The sequence below is a fragment of the Triturus cristatus genome, chromosome 10, assembly GCF_964204655.1.
Source record: "Triturus cristatus chromosome 10, aTriCri1.1, whole genome shotgun sequence".
In the NCBI taxonomy this organism is placed as follows: Eukaryota; Metazoa; Chordata; class Amphibia; order Caudata; family Salamandridae; genus Triturus; species Triturus cristatus.
Genome location: NC_140593.1, coordinates 677,438,832 through 677,456,325, shown reverse-complemented (window position 1 = coordinate 677,456,325; position 17,494 = coordinate 677,438,832). Strand labels below are relative to the sequence as shown.

General features: G+C 48.1%; 1 protein-coding gene across 2 annotated transcripts in view; it reads right to left on the bottom strand.

The window, feature by feature from the left end:
* IFT140 (intraflagellar transport 140) overlaps positions 1-17,494 on the bottom strand; it is a 1,808,590-nt gene that overhangs the window by 424,102 nt on the left and 1,366,994 nt on the right. For both annotated transcript variants that reach the window (XM_085628169.1, XM_085628168.1), the window contains exon 19: positions 11,755-11,932. In XM_085628169.1, the coding sequence (XP_085484295.1) occupies positions 11,755-11,932 (178 nt within the window). The remainder of the gene's footprint in view (positions 1-11,754; positions 11,933-17,494) is intronic.

Sequence of the window (17,494 nt, the reverse complement as noted above, 5' to 3'; positions counted from 1 at the left end):
TCGCCCTGACCCCCTGTATTTCAACCAAGGCCCCCAAAGTTTCCTCCATTTCTTAGTGCAACCCCAACTCCTGTAAATAGTTTCTTCGGCCCTCTGACACCAATCAAGATCCCGCCTCCACTGCTCCCATTGCGGAGGTGCCTGTGACCCCCACCCTCGGGCAATGTTTCGTTTCTCCACCCCCGATGCCAATGCTAGCCAGATCTCTACATACCTGGACCAGTCCGTGTACCCTTTAATCATTAGCAACAGCCACTTTGGCTCCATCGGAACCGTATCACCCACTACAGCAGCCATGGTGTCCGTGACTCTAGTCCAGAAGGGAACAATCTCCGGGCACTCCCATAATATATGGTAGAAGGTGCCCTCGCTCAGACAGCCCCTCAAGCAGAGGGCCGACTGACTCCTGCCCCAAGCGTATAGGTGTGTGCGAGGATAGTATATGCGATGGAAGATCTTTAACTGCACCAACCTAAACCTTGAGCGAATCGCTATTTTGCGCGGACTCTGTATGGCGTCCTGCCAGTCGTCATCCAGACTACCAATATCCCGGGCCCATGCTGCCCTAAGCGACATCAAAGGGTCCGGCATATTGTTTATGAGCTCGCGGAAGATGGTGGATGTGGGCTTTTTCAGTATGGGGTCTAAGAGCAGTCTATCCTCCATGGGTGAGTATTCCGGGATTGATGTGCCACTGCGTATGTATGAACGTATGGCGTGTACGAGACGTAGGTAGTGGTAGCTTTGCGAGTCATGGAGGTCATATTCCTTCTTGAGATAAGCAAAGGATCGGGGCGGTTCCTTTCTAAATGTCTCCCAAATATTCAATGCCAATTAACTTCCACCCCCTGAAACCGGTCAACCTTGTCACCTCTCTCAACTGGTCTCCGAGCGTAGAGGGGTTCTACCAGTCAGTGTGTCCATCCACCCCAGGACCTTATTTGCCTCTCTCCAGCACTGAACCACTACCTGTAAAGGTTGTCAAATGTTCCGCAGGAGCGTCAGAAACCTGAAGAGAATACCTCAGTCTTCCCCAGCGGTCTTCCGACTCTATCAGACTCTAGAGACTCAGAAGACGCGCCAGGGGAAAACAGGGAAACAAAACAAGGGAAGGAGGGTTCGCACTTCAATGGTGTGACTGGCGTCTGGTTCAGCAGGTAAGAGGATCTACGCTTGGCGTGCACCCTGTAAAACAAAGACTGTGTAAACACTGTCACATACGAACAACCCTTATGAAAAACGTAACCCTTGGCCACACCTACCCCATGTGTCAGGAGTCTATTCTGGTAAAGAGGAGGCGTCACGGATTCACTATAAAACCCTAAGTAAAGGAGAACACACGGTTATGAGGGGGTAGGAAACAACCCCAGAGTCTATTCTATACCTGCTGTCTGCTTACCCCCTGTAATGTTGCTGAGGAACTACCAACTCACTGGATTCTATCTTGCCTGGTGACCACTGTGGAAGGTAAGTGTTCTACTGAAAGGAATGACACAACCTGTCAGGAATACAGACAAAATACCCCCTGAGTTCTCTGCCGTGGATATAACATACAGTATTATGATGAAGAGGGTAGCGCTGAGCGCCGTTACCGTGTTTCAGTCGTGAAGATACTCAGCACAGTGATTCACGCAATAACACAGTGAGGGACAGGATACTTCTGCAGATGAAGAGGAACTGGCCAATACCCCACTAGACTAGGTGCTCGCCGGAACACCAACCGTGGATTATTATCCTGACCCACTCCGGGCTGATAGAAGGAGCATGGACAGCGAATGGAGTGCGAGTTATAAGGAGGGAATAAAGGGTAAAATAAACTATGGCCGTAAGAGCGGAGCAGGACACTCTCCAGACCACTAGGAAAGTTCTGGGAACTGCTCGGTGAGAAGGGACAACAAGCGCTAATCTGTACAGCACCGCGATAGCGCCAGGAAGTAATACTGGTGCTGAGCAGGATTACTGGGATTCCTATCCCGAGTTGGCAGAAAGGGAAAAAGGAGCAAGTACGCTTCTCCTGAGATGCTGTGGAAGCGGGTCGGTCTGAAACGCCACAGAGAACAAACAACGCGGCGATCTGCACGAAGCCGGCTGCGTTCCTAAGAGAAACGCCGGAAACAGGAAATGCGTGACGGAAGTCAGGCAGCTGAGCGTCAGGACGGAAGTGAACCTCGAGGCAAGAACGCTAAGCGCGTTTCTTTGCCTCGAGGCTCCTTATATACTATAGCAGCGGGATTCGCTGACCACGGGGCATGACACTACCCTGGTGTGTGCAGGCCACTCCATCCGCGATCTCCGGGCATAGAAAAGGGGCTCACAGTTTCCCCCCGGCATGACCATCCTATCCACTCTATAAGCAGGTTCAGACCTGTCCGTGAATACCCAGTCATTGACCACCTGAAGCAGCGAGGCCCAATAATACACTTTGACGTCTGGAAGCACCAAGCCTCCATCGTATACCCCTCTGGTAAGCTTGTGTAGCGCTATTCTCAGGGACCCACCATCCCACAGCAACGTCCGTACCGCATGCGATATTCGTTTAAATACAACCGGAGGGACGGGGTACGGTGCGTTCTGCAGGATATATGAGCCGCGGCAGCGCAAGCATCTTAAATAATGCTGCTTGGCCCATAAAGGAGATAGGCAGTGATTACCAGTGACTCACATCAGCCCCAAGGCGAGCCAGTTGGGGTTCAAGGTTTCTAGCAAGGAATTCCTCCTTGTCTCTCGTGAAGTATATCCCCAAGTATTTGAACCCGCCAGTCGCCACGGAGGCGGGACACCTGGTGGGGATCTGAGGGGGAGGGCCTGACAAGGGGAAGATCACATACTTCGCCCAATTAATTGTATAGCCAGAATAGCTGCCGAATGACTCAAAGTGGTGTTTGAGAAAGAGTCCTGGGCACACGTGTAGGATGATGAATCAGTGTCAGTGTACAAACTGTAATATTCAATGTTAAAATCACAGAGGTCGACAACAATGGATGTTTTGGTAGATAGTGTTTATACAAGTCTTGCATGGGGTCCAGGGTCCTTTTGCCTACCCCACCAAACTATCCTCGCAGCCGCACTACCCTGCAGCTTTAATGCCCGTTTTAAGACCGGGTTGGAATTATCACCGGCCCAGCGATTTCGCACAGGCTTTATTACCTACAGTCAGCCCTGAAGAGTCACGGGTTACCACCTAGGTGACGAAACACGTGTCGGCTGGCATTCATATCTTGACACACTGCAAGACTTGTATAAACACTATCTACCAAAACATCCATTGGTGTTCCCAACATCCTCGGTCAAGTATAGTACCCCATACAGACGCCGCAGGTTGTGGCGGGTGCTCCTGCCGGGCATAAACCCTGATTGGTCAACGTGTACCAAATCAGGAATAACAGACACCAATCTGTCCGCTAGAGCCTTTGCCAGGACCTTGGCCTCCACGTTGATGAGTGAAATTGGGTGGTACGAGGAACAGTGGTCCACTGGCTTCCCTGCTATATGAATGACCATGATTGTGGCCTCTCGTTGATCAGTGGGGTGCCTACCTATCTCACGCGCTTCCGAATACATCCGAAGAAGGGGGTTAATAATGACGTTCACCTGTCTTTTATAGATCTCACTGGAAGCCCGTTAGGCCCAGGCGCTTTCCCGGACTGGAGGGAGTTAAGGGCTTTCCCGATTTCCTCCCCCTTAGGAACTCTGTGCAGTCGTTTTCGGTCCTGGTGCAGACCGGGGAGTACACCCTTTCGAAGTGGGTCGCAAAGGTTTCAGTTATGCCCGTGCTGGTGGATACGAGGGACGCGTCACGAACTTCAGCTACCCAGGAACGCTCCCTGTCGCACCGCTCAAACCACGCTAGCAACTTCAGGGCCTTGTCACCTACGTCATAAATCTGGTGTTGTGTGGCGACAGCGTAGGCTTGTGCCCCCCCCTGGGCCAGGGCTCGAAGTTCCCTCTGCTTTAATGTCAATCTGTGACGAAGGTCAACAGAAGAGGCAATGTCAACATCGCGTTCCAGTTGCTCAATGTCGCTTTCTAGTTGTCTGATCTGTAGGGATTCCTCTTTTTTCTGAGCACCTATCAATGCCTGGGCCTGCCCTCTCAGCACCGTTTTGTACGCTTCCCCTATTGTTATGTGGGACTCCACCGAGCCCCGGTTTTCATCAAAGTAGAGCTGAGAGCCCTCCCGGAGTTTATCCCCTCTGTGCTGGTCTCGGAGACGCCACGGATCTATTCTCGGGAAAGACGCCCTGTTTATCACCAGGCCTCTAAGAATGACGCTGACTGGGAAGTGATCAGAGATCCCACGGGCCATAATCTGGGGTTCAGCAAAGTCTCCCACCTGGTCAGTATGGGTGAAGAAGTGGTCAAGTCTTGAAAAGGACCTGTGTCTAGCTGAGTAAAATGTATATTGCCTATGTGTAGGGTTGTGAGTACGCCACAGGTCGCTAAGTCCCATTGCTGTGACAAAGCCATCCAGGCCCCGCTCCCCCCTGAAGCCCAACCCAGCGCTAGACCGGTCCAGATCTGCGTCCATAACTGCATTAGTGTCACCACCTATCAGGAGGACCCCCGGGGGAAGATCCGCCAGGAAGGAGCCCAGCCACGGTAGAGCTGAGGAGTGTAGACCTGGTGGAACATAGCAGAAGCAGAACACTAGGGTGCGCCCCTCCCATTTACCTGAGGTCGCAGCCAAACAACCCGCATCATCAGTCCATCTGCTCGAAATAACTATGGGCAAGGTGTTGTGAACTAAAATACCCACCCCCGAGATCCAGACGTGAACCCCGAATGGGCCACCATTTTGTAACCAAAACGATCTAGGGCCCTGCACCTATTCCCACGCAGATGTGAGTCCTGAATTAGAACCACGTCGGGTGAATGCCTTTTAAGGTGCTGTAGTACCAATGTGTGTTTAATCTTGTTACCAAGCCCATTCACGTTCCACGTCCATATTGTTATTGTAGCTGGATCACCCATGTGTGTCGGAAAGGCTCACTTTCCTCGGATAATCACACGTCCTCACTGCGTCGCTAAGAAAATTCCCACATGTTAGATGACTATGCTGGTCTAGAGCAAAACATCCCAACCCCTGTAACAGGAACCCTACCCCCCTCCCAGCCTCCTTGCCCGGTGGGTCCCCAACCTCCCACCTTCCAAACTTGCAGAGTGCCTGTCGCCCCAGCAACCCAACAATCAAAATTGGCGAGGAACCATGAAATTGCAGTCAGCCAGAAGAGTTATACGTATCTAACGAATGTCCCACCCACACTGATAACTGTACTAGAGCAACCCGATGCCAGTCTCCCTGAGCTCGCTTCCCCAATACACTCCCAGTTGATTCAAACCACCATTGTGAACATTACATCATTGCTGTTCGGTGGGAGGGAGTTCAAATTCCGTACTGTAAGGAACTCCTCAAGACATTGTCCCCCACCCATATATCAGAACTCAGGCAGCCCCCTGGATTGTAGGGTAGGAAAGAAACTCGATTACGAAACCACCCTCAGATCACTTAATTACTCTCTGTTCGTGTCTCTGGCTGCCAGACAGAAATCTCTCGTCGCTCACAGTGTCCTGACCATTATTGCGCTGTTCAGATCTATGCGGCCACCTTTCCTGCCCACTGTCTGCCAACCCTCCAACCAGTCGCTGGTCTCTTCTGGTGTCTCAAAGAAGTATGCCTTTCCGCCGTCCAGGATCTTGAGACGGGCAGGGAAAAGCATCATGTATTTCACCCCTTGTTCCCTGAGGGCTCTCTTCACACCATCAAAGGACCATCGCTGGACATGAAGAGTGAAGTCAGGAAAAAAGCGGATTGTGGCATTTTCAAGCTGGAGACCGCCGGACACCCGCACTGCCTGATGGCATCCCGGTCTCTAAAGTTCAGGATACGGGCAATAATAGAATGCGGAGGCCCCAGGCTTAGGCTTACCCCCCAGCGCTCTGTGGGCCCGCTCGACTGAAAAGAAATTCGACAGGCGCTTAGGTTTCAGGTGGTTCTGTACCAGATCTTCTATGAACCAGTCTGTGGATGGCCCCTCCATTCCCTCCGGGACCCCCACCACGCAGATGTTGCTGCATCTGGCTCGCCCCTCCTGATACTGGAGCCGGGTGCAGATGTCTGTTTGATTTTGGTTAGGGCGGCAACCTGTTCTTCGAATCTTTTTGTTTTGGACTGGAGACTCCCGATGCCTGTTTCAGCCACTGCTACCTTCTCCGACATCTTCCTGAAATCCGCTCGCAATAGGTTTACCGCCACCGTCACCAAGTCCAGTTTGGGCTCCAAGGTTCCGCGGGGCTCCCGAAGAGCGGTCATGATGTCTCTCAAGGAGGGGTCTGGGCCACTATCTGCAGGGTCCTTCTGCTGGCTCCCACCCGAACCTCCGTCCTCTCTCCCCATGGCCACCGTGTACTTGTCTATCTGGTTGGACTGACCCGGGCCCCCGGGCCTGTCGGGCTGTTTCTGCCCATGGCGCGGGATGTACCACCCACCGTAGAGGACAGCCCGGGTGTAGTGGGAGGCAAGCCCCTGTATTTTCTGGTATTCTCCCGGGAGAGGCCGGGCCCTGTGGGAATTCTTGGCGTGCGGTAGAGCTCTGTGGGCGGAGTGGAGGCTTTAGCTGGATTCACAATGTCCCAATGAGGCAGGCTTTCTCTTCGACTCAAAACCACGCTGTAGAGTTTCAATCAGGCAGGTACGTCTAATGCGTAGGCCCTCGGGCCGATCCGTCACTGTGCGCAGCTCCCACTCCCCCGCTAGTCGTAGGACTCCACTCTGTCTGTCTAGGCGCCCACTTCCCTTCAAGGGACGCTCCCTGCTGTGTCGGGCACTGTATACGCACTGTTGGGGCGCTAGGTCCTGCCGCTGACCAGGGCCGCCGCCTCGTGGGGTCCTCTCTCTACTTCGGGCCACGCGGTCCACACTCCATACGCCTCACGGCGTCTTGCCTCAGGCCGCTCTGCCCCAGTCCTGCACTCACCACCTGCAGGAGTAAAGGTACGCCACTCGATCCGGGCCGCTGCATCGTGGTGTCCTCTGTCTACTTCGGGCCGCACAGCCCACACTCCATTCGCCTCACAGCGTCTTGCCTACGGCCGCGCTGCCTCAGTCCCGCACTCACGCCTGCTTAAGGAAGGGCATGCCGTGGCACCACCAACCGCCGCCGCAATTGAGAGCAGCTAGCAGTCTCCGCTCCGATCTCCGGCAGGTGCCATCTTGGCTTTGTTGGGGCGAGCGGCTCCGGTTGCAGTTTTCCCGAGTTATGCCGCTGCTAGGAGACTGCCACCGGTCCGATCGACACTCCACTCCACCGCACTCCAATACGGTTTGGCACTGATAGGCGCCCCAGTTGCACACGGATGATGCCGGATTGTGGGTTTACTCACGGACCGCTAACGCAGCTCTCTCAGCAAGCGGCCATCTTCCGCGGCTGCAAGTCACGCCCCCCCAGGTTGGAAATTCTTGACCTCAGTAGTATCTAAGGAAGGCTTTCTTAAGATGCTTTTTTATGATGTTGGGAAGTTTCCTGAGATAAGTACCTGATTTAGAAGCGGGACTAGGCATGTAGTGACTGTTTCTGATACCATATGTAGAACGAAAGGTGGGCATGGGTCTGTGGGCGAATCTGACTTGGTAGTTAGGAGTATATTGCTAACTCTATAATGAGATAAAGGGGGAAAACTAGCCAGTTCATTCTTAGTGTAATTGTGATAATTAACACTCAGTGGCAGCGAGTCTGGGGCTGAGATGAGTGTATGCCGCAAAAGCTCTTTGTAGGCCATATGATCTTTAGACTGGAAAACGTTAGCTGCTTTATCACAGAAGGCTTGGTTGGGTGAAAACTGTTTTTCATAATGAAACTTAGAAAGAGCTGTGACTGTTTAAAAAAAGTTCTCTGGTCGAGTTTTTTGCTGTTTTCATTTTTCCTTGAAAAATAAGTGGTTTTTGCTCCTTTGATGGCCTCTTTGTATTCTCTTAGGGCAAGCCTATATTTGTATTTGCCTACTGTGCTGTAATCTAGCCTCCAGATACCTTCTTGCCTTCTACATTTTGATTTGATTGTTTTAAGTTCAGCTGAATACCAGGGGGCTAAGAGATTTTTCCTGCGGTGTTTTGTGGTTTTCTCAGGGGCCAAGTGCGTCTCCGCAGAGCAGATCCAATTTTTGAAGTTCGACACAGCGATATTATTATCCGGATCTAATATGGGACTGTGTCTATGAAAAACCGACTCTAGCTCCGTTTTATTAATTTTACGCCAAGGACATGTTTTGACCACGGAGCAATTGTTAAAAGAAGATGCTTCTTCAACTGTAAGGGCTAGTTAATAAAAAATAGGGCTATGACTGTCCATGGAAGTACTTTAGCCAATGTAATGTTAGTATTATTAGTAAAAATCCCATCTAACGTGTGGCTGACCTTATGAGTAGGTTCCGTTACGATCTATTTAATCCAAAACAGTCCAGACAGTTCACCAGGTGATTAGTTTCATTATTGTCCATGCGGTCGAGGTGAAAATTAAAATCACCTAACAAGGTAAATGCGAGGGAGTCCACACACAACTTCAAAAAGTTTGAATAGATTCTATGAATCGATCTCTGGGGCCTGGTGGGCGCCTGATGGGCGGTATATTAATGCCCCCGAGAAGGTGCACATGTTGCTTTTAAGTGCAAGAAAGGGGAGAGGGCGGCTTTGATGTGACTGTGATATATAATCAAAATACCTCCCCCACGTTACCCTGGCTCTGTCAACTGTGGATATCTCATATCCAGATGGAACAGCTACAATACTATCTGGATCGGATGCTTGGTTGGACCAGGTTTCCGTTCGGAATACCAGAACAGGGTTATATGTCTGCATGAAATCAGCGAATTTGCATATATGTTTGATCAGGGATCTGGTGTTTAACAGAACACCGGTTAAGGCTTGGTGTATAGTTTTCGAAAGAGTGTTAGCCGCCACAGAGGCTTCTGGAAATGCGGCCTCAATGAGGTGAAGCTTAGGACCGAAATTAGTTATTATCAGTAGTGCAAGCAAAAGTGGGAAAACTACATCACTCACCTTTATTAAAAGATCGCAGCTGGTCCCTAGAGTAGAAATGGGGGGAAAAAAGACATGGGGCCCTGGCGCATGGCGCATTCCAGCCACGGATGGGCACAGACGGGCATATTCAACTATATTCAACATTCAGGTTAAGCCCTACTAGTAGTCTGAGTCTTAGGAGTCTCACTCTGACTCTTAATTAAAGTTAAAAGTGTTCTAGTGCCAAATCGCTATCTGGCAAGCAAGTTCCATTGGGGCCGTCAGACCCGAAATCAGTCTTACACGCACCAACAGAATCAAAGCAACTGGTGTCTCTGAGCGTTTCCCCTTCGCGGGCCCTGAGGCTGCAGAGGCTGTCTCAGGCAAATTTTTCACATGCTGCCCAGACGGGCTGCGATCGGCTGTTCTCAAGTTCCTCATATGCGATTTTGCAGCAGCAGCAGCGGGTGAGGGTTCTTGATGCTCCTCCAATGCTGGGTAAGTTCTTTGGTTCCTCCCACAGGTGGAGGGAGCACAGGGGGTGCGACAAAGCTGGTACAGGTCCTCAGTCATGGCTCAGTCCCGCTATTGTCATCACGGTGACTTGTTCCTCCGTCATCTGTTTTGAAAAGACCATTCTTTTTGCTTGGTCCCGGTGGCCCCCTCAATATCGTACGGGGTGCTGTTCCTCCTCTGGGCACAGGTGCTGGATTGATCAACACAGCAGCAGTCTTCACAGCGGCTCTACCTGGCATACTCAGTCGCCACCTTGATACCGCAGAAGGGCGATGGCCCGATAGGCATGGCAGCAATCTTCACAGCGGTTCCATCTGGCATATGTGGTCTCCCACTTGATACTGCAGACGGGCTACAGCCCGATCGTCACGGCAGCAATCTTCACGGCAGAGCCATCTGCTAAAAGGGGTTGCTGACTTAACACTGCACAGGGACAATGACCCTTTTAGAACAGAAACGGTCACGATTCACTTCACGGCAGCCCGCTTCTCTGTTATCTCTTCCTCCAGAAAGCAGTCTGTCACAGCAGGAGCAACTCCAATTCTGATAGCCCCACAACACAGGCATTGGAGTGACTAGAGGTTCACACCTGGATGTCAGCCGCAGTGATATGTGTATCAAAAGGTTCTCAGCCCTGCCCTTTATAATTCTCTTATCAGACCATTCTCATTTCTGAGATGTACCCAGGCCCCTTCCCAGTGACCTCTCTCTTGAGAGCACCCTTTGAATTGTAATGGAGAGTATGTCTCTCTCTTCCTTCAGACAGAACTGTGTACTGCTGGTGCATTCCTGTACCAGGATTATGGTCCTGATGAATGCCTACGAATTTAATTCACGTGAGGCAGAAACATGTTGACCTAGTCAAATAGGGAACATCCATATCCCTATTCCTCATACTGTTTTTTTAACTCTATCCACTTGGGCCAGCAAAATAAAACAATTTTGTCCCTTGGAGAGATAGTTTTAATTCACCCCCTTATATCATTATTATTATTTTGCACTTTGCCCCTCACTCACATGCACATTAGAGGATTAAAACACCTCACGCTCCTCTCCTGCGGGAGAGTTGTAGCCCACACAGTGTACCTTGCTGACACAGTGTGTAAGAGGGAACCCAATGATGAAGCATGTCACCTCGGTGAGTGAGGGTTCTCGTCATCATAAATAATATTTTTTGTATCATTTAGATCACACTTACATTTAGGTATAGTGGACATACCATCCGGTTACTTGTTGTGAGATTGATATTGTGGAGAGGTACCCTGGATGGTAGATAATTCCTCAAATATTTGACCTTGTTGTGGGACATTATTTCATCCAAAATGGTATCCCACTTGTTTCATTACTCAGACACATACTCAAGGAGTCCTATTACTACAGATGTGCTATAGCCATACTACACACCCACTCGGCATTCACACAGGAAATAAGCGCAAGATTCTGGGTTTTCACATAAAAGCAGAACTTTACATGAGAGGGGCCAGTAGACCACACTTTCGCTGATGCAGATAAAAAGGTTATGTCTACTATATGAGATAACATAACACAGTACGCTGCCATTACCGCTTTATGTGCTAAACCCCAGAAAGGGGCAATAGTCTCTGTCCAATCTCAGGGTATGCCTGGCAAAACCTTCCAGAGCACAGGACTGGTCCTGGACCTCACATTGTCAGAGTATCTCTGTGCACACACTAGATTAGTATGATGCCAAGGCCCAAAAAAAAGACTGGGTGCCAGATACCGTTGGGTACTCAAGACCTTGTTGTTATCATGCAGGGGAAAATTCTGTCCCAGCACATTCTGCCTATTTTATGGGTAGTAACATATGAAAACTTGCCTTTTGAGCATGTGCTCCTAAACATCAACAGCCATGGCGATTGGAGATAAATGCTCTATCAACTAAACTAAGATCAATTCAAAAGTTAATTATGCAGGCTATATGATAAACTGGTGTGTATCCTCGGAGAGCAGTTTCAAAATGTGTTCCTTGTAGAATCACTCAGATATGCAAGTTTCAGGATTATTATTTTAAGGCCATGGTTTTTCAGAAATCCAGTCAATTGTAAACAGATGATGAGATCTGCACAGCTTGAATACAATGTAAATATCCTTCAAAATGTGACTTCATTTAAACACCATGAAAAGCCGTATTGAGTTCCTGTAAAACCGTAAGAGTTTTTTTCCCTCTTTCGTATACTGAAACATGATCTCCCAGAAATGCTTACCAGCATGCCAAGCTGTATTGCCAGCATGGCCATTTTGGCTTCCAGTTCGGGTTCTCGTTCAGCTTCCCGAAGCGCCTTGGCCCCTCTGGCATGCCCCATGTTTCCTAGGCATACCTTGGCAACATCCAGTCTCCTTGTCTTAACACACATCCGTGCCATATTCTCCCAGACAGCCTCACTGCAATGGGAGGAAACAATAAGAACATCCAACTTAAGTAACTAATATTAGCTGTTAGTATTTACACTGGTCCCTAACATTGACCAAGGTTAAAGACGTTCAACAACATACAGGTTGTTATGAGCAGCCAACAAACACTTTCAAAGTTTAGAAGTTATAGAAAATGAAAGTCGCTTTACAAAAGCATGAGATGTGAAATCTATATCGACCCCTGGCTAGTACACATATGGAAGATAGCTAACTAATGACAAAACTATGAAGCTCAATTGACTCAAGTTATGAGAGCCACAGTGATGAATCATAACATGGGAAGGACTACTACAGATAGTGCTCACTATTTAACATACAATCAATCTTTTTGGAGGAGCTACCAAACACCTTTTGGCACTGAATGATAAATATGAATGAATGATCAATACTTGAATATTAAAGGTACTAAATGCTAAGAAATAGATTAACTCATATCACTCTTCAGACATGTGAAGTAGGCCCATAACATAGACCTAATGACAAGAAAGGGGCTACATTGACATCAATCAAGCCCCGAGTGTCACAAAAGGTGCTAACCACTGAGCTCCTCTCTGAAGTATTACTTTTGTACCCTTTTTTAGGTCTCACCTAGCGACGCAGCGCAAAGCGCTGCTCGCTATCGTCGAGATCTATTGTTGCCGACTTGAAGTCGGAAGCGGGACAGGAACTGTGCACGCGTGTACTGCAAGACATGAGCTGTGCACGCGTACGGCTCACGGCGTTATTACAACTCCTGCTGGCACCATACACATGCACATCTCCTGTCTGTGTGCGCCACACCTACGTGAACACGTGTGGCCAGCGTATAATTGAATCTACAATCCCTTGTCGTCGGTTTGTTGGCGAAGGGAGACAATCCATGTGCGCGCACGGACAGGCTGTGTGCACACGCATGGTGTCTCCTCTTTCGGCATTCCAGGACAGGAGATGGCGCACGCTCCTCCTTTCGCTTTTGCTTGGTTTTTTTAGGTCTCAAAGCTTGAATGACCAACCTCTATTTTTGAAGGGCATTCCAAAGCTTTACGAAGTTTAGGAGCTCCACTAAAACGTCTCTCTTTGGCTGACCTGTTTCTTTCATTTTTGCCCCCTCATCCTACAAGCGCCAAGAAGCGCCGCCGCTGGGTGAATGTTGTGCTTTGAAAATAAACAGGGGAATGATTGTATGCATCGCTCATACAAAGGGCTTCACAATGCTCACTCGGTGCACTACTGCCTGGGCCTTTGCCAACTCATTCAAAAGCTTGTTTCCTGTGAAGCCCTCCCGCCATAGTTGCAGCGCCGCCTGCCAAGCAGTATTGACTGTGCCACCTTTTTATTGACACTACTGTGTGGGAACAGGTTCCCACTGCTAAATGTTTGTTAACTAAAGGTTCACTATTTCCTGTGCAAAGTTCACAATAGGACATGCTAATCTTGCAAGAAACGATTTTTCGGAACAAGGGGAAGAATTTATGTACCAACGCATTCCGGTTGGCACCACTTGCCCTGTGAGTGTCAATTACTCTACTGTTTGTGACATTCTAGTCATACCTCTGGAATTAATTACATTTCTCAGCAACTTACCTCAGACCTGTGCTGCTCTTTACTATGTAAGCCCCTTCCGAGTCATTGACTAAATGCCACCTAAGAGGTATTAAAATCCAATAGAGAAGTAAAGAGTTTGATCTACGTGTACGAAAATCGACGACTGTACAACTAAATTGGCACAGCGAACACTCAAGCACACCAGATACAGCATTCCACTATTTCGAATCGCCAGCGTCCTATTACTAGTGCACAAAGAGCTTTCCATACCTCGCTCTGCACAAGAGCAGCTTATGAAATTTTGTCCACATAGGAAAAATGGTTTCCAAAACTAAATACGCCCTAATGTAATATTCAATTATACAATTTATGGGGCAGGGGAATCTTGCTGGACTGCTCTGCGTCAGAAGAAAAGGGCAGGAATACGCTGTATCCTGCACTGATCCACAGTGGACTGCCATGCGCCAACGCAGGCACCCGTGCACCATGGTGTAAGGGCGTCTGCCTAGTGGGGGTGATTTTTTTTTTGTGCAGGAAGGTACACCTTCCTGCACGAAAACAATCACAAGAAGTGTTTACCTCTTTCTATGGATGCTGCAAAATGCAGCACACGTAGAAAGAGAACAAGCATTTGCAATGCAATAGGTCTCGCAGTTAGAGTATGAGCTATTGGCATTGTAAATGGCAATTTCTTTTATTTATGTGTTGGTTTTTAAAATGCCAATAGGTTAAACTCTCACAAATGCGAGACCTATTGCATTGCAAATGCTTGTTCTGATTGGTTGTGCATGCTTACTGTAGACATGTTAACCTTTCTAAATGTCCCCTGGTGGCCGAATGTGCTCAGGGAATGCTGTTGTCTCCTGGATGCATTCAACTGCATTTATAAAGCACGTTGTTACTGTTTGTATGGGCCCAAATTGCTGTTACCTCACCCTTGGAAGTATGCAGGTGTATGCATGAGAAGTGTGGGAGCTGGTGGAGGAAAACCACCTAAATGTAGACAAAAGTATTGTTTGCAGAGTTCTTGAGACTTTCTCCAGTTGTATGAATGAGGGGTTGTAGTTGCATAAAGCAGCAATTGCAAGTGGTGTAAACAATGTTGAGATTCTATGCAGGACGTTCACAGTAAGGCAGTGGAACTGCATATGGAGGCTTGGGAAGCATATGTGTCGATTGCAAGGAGAGCTATATTTGTATATTCAGTCAACATGTATGAGGATCAAGATGGGATCGAACTGTGATGCAGCATTCAATAAAAATAACTTAATAAAAGAACTTAATTTGAAGAGACAGTAAATTATGCATCTTGTGAGTTCACCAAAGTTCTTGCCACAAACCCCAGGTCAGACTGTACAAGATTCTTCTTTTGGTATGAGTGTGCCCATGCATACCATGATGATTGCAATATGAGGTTTAGGTATATGGGAAGGCTGAGTGATCAGATGTGCCTTTTAGAGTGAAGAGTTAATCTTGTGTGGTATGGGCAAATTGTGTTCTGAAGGAAAGAGGGATCTATTGTATATGAAGCACAGTGAGTGATGTGGAGGGCCTTGAAGGAGGCTTTTCGCAGATGTTAACAAGTGCAGGGTGCATTTATACTAGAAGTGTTGTCACCTTTGGTATCCAGGGCATCACTGCACCACTGATTTTATCAGCGAAATGATGCCAGCTATTATCTTACTCACAAATTTGCAACAGGCTCATGTCATGATAAAGTGTGTCCAGATGGTGCATTACAGTCGGATCAGTGCACAGAGGAGGAAGAAGCTTACAGTGTGATTGCAACTTGGGATCTTTGTTGGGCCCAGACACAAAAGCACCACCCAAACATCTTAGGTGCCCATCCCAGATGGCCATAGTGAGAACTCAGTCGTGGTTGCAGGCAGCAGTCGAGGCAGTTCACTTTAGGCAATCCTGCATCTTTTTGGGGACCACTGACTGATATAGAGTTGTTTGTAGCCCCTTGTGGCTTCTTGGTGCTTGATTGTAGCACTAGAACTCTGACAATCATGAGTTGCTTGACATTCTTCATCCATGGAGGTACTCAGACAGGTCACACAGCGGGGTTTGCTAGGACTTGCAGGCCACGCTCTCGCAGACTGGTGGAGGTCTTTCCCTAGTTTGGTCCATGTTCTGGGCTATCCCTTCTTCTAAGAAGTGTCTTCCTTATGTCAGGACATCACCAATGTCCCACTTGCAAAGTTGGACAGATCTCTCTCAAAATAGAGTCCAGTCAGTCTGTACTGGCAGGTCAATGCACAGATCTCAGGGGTCTGGTCCAAAACCTGGCTAGGGGAGTAGTCAGTGGAACTCAAATAGTTTCTTGCTCCCACTGGTGTGGCGACCCTGGCTTTAGAAAATAAATCTTAAATCTTGGCATATTACTGGGAGCTGTGTCTAATCTTCATACTCATATTCCAGCAGTTCTGTTCTGTGACTAGTTCGCATTTCTGCAAATTTCAATGCAGACTGTATTGACCAACCCAAAACAAGAGCACAGAGGCAAGGGAGGCTGCCTCACTCAACTACTTGTACACCTATGGGAGGGGGCAATTATTCCCAGAGAACAATGGGCCAGAAAAATAAAGAAGGAAACTCCCTAGCTTCCTTGCGCTCCTCTGTCTGACGGAGTGAAAAGGATTCATGGAATATGCTTGAGGTGAATTCCAGCAACTCTCATCTGCTATCTAGGCTCTTCCACATATTCTCCATGTTAGGTGTCACCAAAGTATAGCCAAATACAAAACAGAACCTAGTATGACCACAGACAATTTCATCAAGCACTTTCCTCATGCATTCCCTACACTGTTGCAGGAGACTGGCTGGTCAGTTCAAAACATCGAAGCAGGTGGTAGGTTGCTCTCCCAAGGAGGTAACAGGTAAAAAGTCCTGTCTTGCTATTACAATAAATTTGCTGCCACCACTGTCAGCCCTCTACAGCCCAGTGAGGTTACAGAAGTCAACTCTCTTCTAAAGAAAGGCACACATGGTGTGTCCCTCTGAACACAGAGCCCTGTTCTGGGTTTCATTCCATGTCAGAGAAAATTATCATCACACATGCATGACTGTCATGTGTGCTGAGGTGGGGTAAAACAAAAATACAGCTTGCTAAGGGGATCTTGAGGGAGGGGTGTACACTCTCTAAAGCTTTGTACAGGACAAGGGATTTGCAACAGAGATGTTAAACAGGGCTGTGTACTCCCCTGGTGCTTTTAAATCTATGCACTAATGATTCAACAAGATTTTGTGCGATACAACAGGAGATGTGACAAAAACTAGCAAAAAGATTCCACATCAATTGTACATGGATAATTCTGTCCTCATTGAGTGAAAACCAAAAGCTACAAGACCACTCTTGAAAGCAATAGACATTTTTGTGCACAAAACTGCTCATGAATAAAAGTAAATCCATGGCTACGTCCAAACAGATGATCACCACAGAACACAGTTTTTATCTCAATAAGAAAGAACTGGAAGTCGTGAAATCATTCCCAGTCCTGGACAAAAAACTGGCAATTAATGGCAGTACACCATCTAGACAACATGATTGCACGGGTTCAAACAGCGGCCAATGACCTGAAAAAATTCCCTCACCCCTTAAAACACATTACAACAATCCAATTTAATAGAGCCATTAAGGCAGAAGTCAGGATAATTCTAATTTATCATTGAGCTCTGGCTTCAGCACATTCAAGAAACCAAATCGAGAAGCTAGAAAAGAAAATTTAGAAGCAAGTCCTGTAGGTTCTGGAACCTTTCCTTGGCAGCTCCCCTGGCAGAAGGGGCACAACGAACACATATAGAAGATAGTGTAAGATTGGCCTTTATAATGTATCAAATAAAAAGAGCAACAAACCAATGTTACAACTTAGTGGACAACTGCTGGAAAGAAAACCTAATCCATGGATGTGCTACAAAAGAACAGAAGAATATGTATAGCAAAGCCAAAAGTCTCTGTGAGCGGATGGTTTTTGAAACCAGCAGAGAGAGACTACCACCTAGCAC